Below are 6,005 nucleotides of genomic sequence, written 5' to 3' on the forward strand. Positions count from 1 at the left end.
CGGCGGAGGCTGCCTGGTGAGGGGCGGCGGGCGGGAAGGGTCCCGGGGGCGGCGGCGCGGGCGCGGCGCCGTCGTCGCCGTGCAGCACCTCCATCAGGTAGGCGATGTAGGAGGTGGCGAGGCGCAGCGTCTTGATCTTGGACAACTTGGTGTCGGCGGGCACGTTGGGGATGCACTCCCGCAGCTCCGCGAAGGCGTTGTTGATGCTCTGCGTGCGCCGCCGCTCCTTCTTGTTGGCCGAGCTCTTGCGGCGCACCATGCGGCCGCAGTCATCGTAGAGGGTGTCGCCGTCCCAGTAGTGCGTCGGGCAGGGCGGCAGCACAGAGCCCGCGTCACCGTAGGACACCAGCGGAGGGGGCGGCGGCGGGGCGCCCTGGCCGCCGCAGAAATCGGGCGGCGTGTGATGGTGGTGGTGGTGGTGATAGTGATGGTGCGGGTGGTGGTGGTGGTGGTGTGGTGGCCACTGTGGTGGTGGCGGGGGCGGCGGGGGCGGCGGTGCGGGGTAGGCGCAGTAGGGGTAGCCGGGCCAGCCGCCCTCGCACCCTGATGACATTGTCCAGACTCCCGCCGCCGCCACGCACCGCCACACCTGAGCCGCCGCCACCTGGCCCAGCCTCCAACACGTCACGCGGGGGCGGAGCCGGCCCTTGCGTCACCGAGGGGGTGTGGCTCCCGGGGCGGGGCGGGGCGCGGGGCGGGGCCAGCGCGGAGCGGCGGCCACCATGGTGTTTGGGGGACACACGCCGCCTCACCCTCACCTAATGTCCCCGGGTGAGCCTTCCAGCGGCGGGTGGCAGGCCAGCAGGCTGTGAGCGGCCCGGCGGCAGCCTTCACACGCCGCGAGCCTCCGTGGGTGGCGCCTGACCCACGTGTGAAGGCCCCCCAGGCACGCCGACTGTCCCTGAGGGTATGTCACCCCGCGGGCACCATACACCTGTCCCTTCACCGCACACATGTTTCCTTAATGACGCGCCTCGTCCCTCACCAAACACCTGTCCCGCCACACACCCGCCCTCCCCGCACACCTTAAACCACACACACGCACAACAACCCTTTAAAAAACACACAAGCACAACACACCAACCCACCGAAACACACACACACACACATACACACACTATCGCCGCTATCCGCCATAATTAAGTTCAGGCTTTCCGTGAGTAACAGACTTTATCGGCATCTAAACAAACCCTCAGCAACCCTCTCTGCGCTGCCACTTCCCTGCCTCCCCTCTCCTTCCCCGCCCCGCCACCCCCCAGGCTCCCCTCGCCTCCCCCCGCCCCGCCACTCCCCAGCTTAATCGGTTTGTGTTTGTTTGTGTTGCCTGACCCGCCGCACACACCGTCACCATCACCGCTATTCTTTTCTTTGTTTTTTTTCTTCTTTTTTCTGTTTTTTCTTTATTCTATTATTTATTTATTTCACTATCTTTTAATGGTCTTTCATCGTGTCCTCCTTTTTCTTCCTTTGCCTCTCTTCTCCTTCGTATTTTTTTTCTAATTATTTCCTGTTTCCGTATTTATTTTGTGTCTATTTTCTCTTTTATTATTACTTTTTTTTTTTTTTTACTTCTTATTACTCTCCTCCTCCTCCTCCTCCTCCTCCTCCTCCTCCTCTTCCTGCTCCCTTTTCCTTCTGCTCAGTATCTTCCTTCTTCTTATGTTCTCTTCTTTATTTCTTCATCTATTTCCTTCATTCGCTTTTACCTCTCATTCCTCGTGCCTTTCTCCTTCTCCGTCTCTTCCTGTTCATTTTTCTTATCCAACATTCTTTCTTTCTTCCCTTTTCTATTTTGTCAATATCATTTAGTTACTATGTTCGTATTTTCTTAAGTTAATTCATTTTCTTTTTTTCTCTTTCTCTCTCTGATATTTCCTTCTTCTCTTCCTCTTCCTCCTCCTCTAATTTTCCTCCTCATCTCTTGTTCAGCATCACTTAAGACACTTTTCCTTTTTTCTTATCTTGTTCCCTCTTTCTTAATCTCTTCGTTAATTCTACCTCTCCTCCCTCCCTCCTCCTCCTCCTCCCCCCCTCCTTTATGCCTTTATCTATCCGCTTTCACTCCTCCCTCTCCATTTCCTCCTCCTCCTCCTTCCTCTGTCTTTTCTCCTCCTCCTCTTTCTTCTCTCTGTTTTTACTTCTTTTTGCTTATTATCTTCCTTCTTCGTATTCTTCTGCTATTATCTTCTTCATATTTTTCTACTACTACTTCTCATGTCCTCTTTCTGGTTTTATTCCCCCTTCCTCCTCCTCCTCCTCCTCCTCCTCCTTCTCCTCCTCCTCCTTCTCCTCTTTCTGCTCCTTCTCCTTATACTACACACGCTCTTACTCATCCTTATCATCTTTCTCCTCTTACCCCGCACGGACACACGCACCATCACCACCACCACCACCGCCGCCACCACCACCTTTAACAGAACACACTGATACAAACCGAGAGAAATGTAAAACCATGCGTGGGGTGTTTTATCATTAATTTAAAACACCATTCTCTCTCTCTCTCTCTCTCTCTCTCTCTCTCTCTCTCTCTCTCTCTCTCTCTCTCTCTCTCTCTCTCTCTCTCTCTCTCTCTTAATACAACCAAACCTGGGGCATTTTGTCATTAACTGAATAGCATCTCCGCTTCTTGTCTCCATCGTTTCCTCGTTAATAATAATAATAATAATAATGATAATAATAATAATAATAATAATAATAATAATAATAAGAAGAAGAAGAAGAAGAAGAAGAAGAAGAAGAAGAAGAAGTTTTAACCTTTTCAGCAAGTCATAAAAGCTAACATGAGGAACTTCACTACTAATTGAACTCTATTTTCGCTATTTCCTTCAGTCGCATCTACAAATATAAATATACAAATATAAAATAATAATAATAACAACTTTTCACCTATTCAACATCAAATAGAACCAACCCTAGGGAATTTTATCATTAACCTAACACCATTTTCGCCCTGCCTCACTCCTTCGCACCCTCACACAGAAGATAAAACAAATAAACAAAAAAATAACTCCCTCACCCTATCAACATCTAATAGGGACGCCATAACTTCACAGGCGGGAGAATATTACCCGTTAAAAATTCCCAACTGGCAACAACAGCCATAATACTGATAGCGGTGACGTCACAGAGGCGCCGCTATCACTTGATTTACGATTGGCCGGCGACTAGGGAGACAACTGACGTCATTAATGCGCAGCTGGAGAATGGCCGCTAAAAGGGAATCAAACACTAACACACGCAGGCGACGGGGACTCGGTTCTCTTCCTGGTTCTTGATATACAAAGGGAAATGTCTTTGAATTTAGACCAAGGACCGCATTCTTAATTCAACGCTGTCTTGTCTTGTCTTTTGACAGGTTCTTGAAGTCACTGGGGCTTTCGAGGGAGTTTTTCATGTAGTTAGATATCAAAGGAAAGAAATATCCATAAAAAAAAAAAAAAAAACGATTAATAATAGCTGTAGTTTGAAAATAGTAATGAAAGAACAAGGCGTTTCAAAAATAAGGATCGGGGTAATTTCTTTTAACATATTCTAGAAGGCATGTCAAAGTTTTCGTGATTCTAGTGACAGTTAAACACGGACTCTGCACTAATGATAAAATAAACCCATGAGAACACGATAAATCACCTCCGTTGGTCTCTGCAAATGCTCCCTAATTGAGAACAAAAGTTTCAAAATACGACGAGAGCCTTACGTGAGGGCGGTGAGATGGGGAGAAAAAGAGAGTCTGGGTCTGGGTCTGGGCAGTGTGAGAGGTGCGTGGGAAGCCGTTGCCGTTCGCTCGCCACTCACCCTCACACACAGAGCCGCCATTATAATTACGGCAGCCTAGCCCAACACCGCCACCGTCGCCAGAAATACACTACCACTCACTCCAAGCCGCGTGGGAAATGCTTGAAGGGGCAGAGGAGCGGGGGAATATTACATTGCTGAAGGGGAGACGTGGGGCGCAGGGAAAAGGGTACAGAACGGGTATCCGGGAGGGGCAGTTCCGTGAGGGGGTGAAGGAACAGTGTAACAAAATAAGTTATCAGGTCCTGCGTGGTGACGTCATCTGGGTGTAATATTAAACATTGATTTAGTTGTCCTCGTAAAAGAGATGCACGTCCTAATAAGGGGGAGAGAGGAAAGGGGTTAAGAACGGGGATGTGGTTTAAAAATAACTCTTCTGCCTGTGTATTTCTAGCTGCACATCTCTGAATAGTGTGATTATGAAGCGACAATGTTATATAGAGTAATGTTTTCGTGTGGTGAACAATGCTTGGCTTATCCTTCTTGGTTGTGCCTGATTCTGTGGAAGTTTAAAAATAGCGGCGGTCTCCTGATACGCTTCCTGACTTCATAATGGTCCCCAAGAACGAGATAGGCTTTGAATCTGCCACCAAGATACGCCTAGCCACTAATTATTTGTCTACGTGTGTCTTGTGTTCAGTAAGCGTGTTGCAAACGTTAGGCTTCTGTGTTGGGCATTTTTGTTTCTTGTTTCCTTCGGTTATGACAAGTTCTTAGGAAATTATTTTGCTCTCTCTCTCTCTCTGTAACAACAAAAAGAAACATAAAAAAAACGTAGATATGCAAAATAAGCCCGTAATCAGTATCAAAACATAGAAATAAAAGACTAGGCTACAACTAATAATCTCGCCAACACCTGCCACAAGACACCTAAGCATTGGAACACGGCTGCATATTGAATCACCTTAACGAAACCAGCACAGTCTTCATTCATGCATATTATGTCAGCTAAGGGAAGGAGGTGCTCAGAAACGCATTCCTCCCTCTCCCTCTCCCTCATAACGAGAACACATCAACAAGCACATCACGCGCCACCACGCCCTCTGACACTGTGCAGCCCACCCCATTAACAGTGCTCACTCTCTCCTTGTTATCGTTTTTTTCTTCCTACATCTCGATAGAAAAGTGTCCCAGCTTACACTCTCTATAATTCCAAGCAGTTTGTTGCATGGAACGTTACCGGTTATTGAAAAGTCCACGTGGTAGGTTTGGTGGGATTTTTTGTAAAGTAAAATCCTCAATACGTGAGATTTAAAGTTAATGATAAGTTTTGATGATCAAGAAGCCAAAATCCTTATCAAAATACATTAATATGATCAAATTAAGGCATACTTAATGTTTTGCTATAAACTGTTTAAAATACTAGGATGATCGGACCTTCCAATGTTACTGGTCCGAAACACTGGCGAACACTGCTTTGTGTAAAAATGTATTATGCATATTGTGCTATCGAGCATAATCTCATTCTCATGCATATTATTAACAGTCTGTTCCTTCGAAAGCAACGCTAGAATCTTGAAACACTGAAGCTTTAACCCAGCAAGGAAATGCTTCCATTGTATTTCAGTGTACAATGAACATTACCCAGTGTGTATCAAAAGGTTTTAATCAGCTGTGGACTGGCTTTTCAAAAAATATGAATTCAAACCAAATAAGTGCAATTTGAGTTCTCACTCAACTTAATTTTTATTATTATTATTATTATTATTATTATTATTATTATTATTATTATTATTTATTTATTTATTTGTTTGTTTATTATTTATTTATTTATTTATTTATTTTATTTTATTTTTTACATATGAGCTAATGCCCTAATAAAATTCCTTAACATTAGTAATACATTAACAGATTACATAAAACGCGCTCCCCGAGTAGCGTGTGCCGCCGCGACGCAAAATCGGCCTTCGTTGACGGTAGTTTACATTATATAAATAGAGGATTTGTTGGTTTCAACCAATACACCGTACGTAACTATAGTCTTCTTTCGCAGTCTACATCTCACTGTTTGGAGCATTTCTAACTCCATTTTACCCCGTCGGAAATTAATAATAAATTTATCATATGGGGATTCCATGGGGTGCGAAGCCCCCGTTTAGATTACAAAATGTCTGGTTAGAGTAGTTTACCTTATGGAGGAGTCCAAGAGTGAGAAACACCCACGGTTAGGTTACAAAATGTTAGGTTAGTTTATTTTATTGGGAGAGGGTCCA

The 6,005-nt window shown here is 45.8% G+C and overlaps 1 protein-coding gene across 1 annotated transcript in view; it reads right to left on the reverse strand.

Annotated features, from left to right (window-relative positions):
- LOC135089046 (heart- and neural crest derivatives-expressed protein 1-like) overlaps nt 1-1,178 on the reverse strand; it is a 6,591-nt gene extending 5,413 nt beyond the window's left edge. The window contains exon 1 of the mRNA XM_063984236.1: nt 1-1,178. This exon is cut by the window's left edge and continues 32 nt beyond it. Coding sequence (XP_063840306.1) covers nt 1-553 — 553 coding nt within the window. The 5' untranslated portion in view covers nt 554-1,178.
- Between the last annotated feature and the right edge of the window lie 4,827 nt (nt 1,179-6,005).

Source organism: Scylla paramamosain, chromosome 32, assembly GCF_035594125.1.
Source record: "Scylla paramamosain isolate STU-SP2022 chromosome 32, ASM3559412v1, whole genome shotgun sequence".
In the NCBI taxonomy this organism is placed as follows: Eukaryota; Metazoa; Arthropoda; class Malacostraca; order Decapoda; family Portunidae; genus Scylla; species Scylla paramamosain.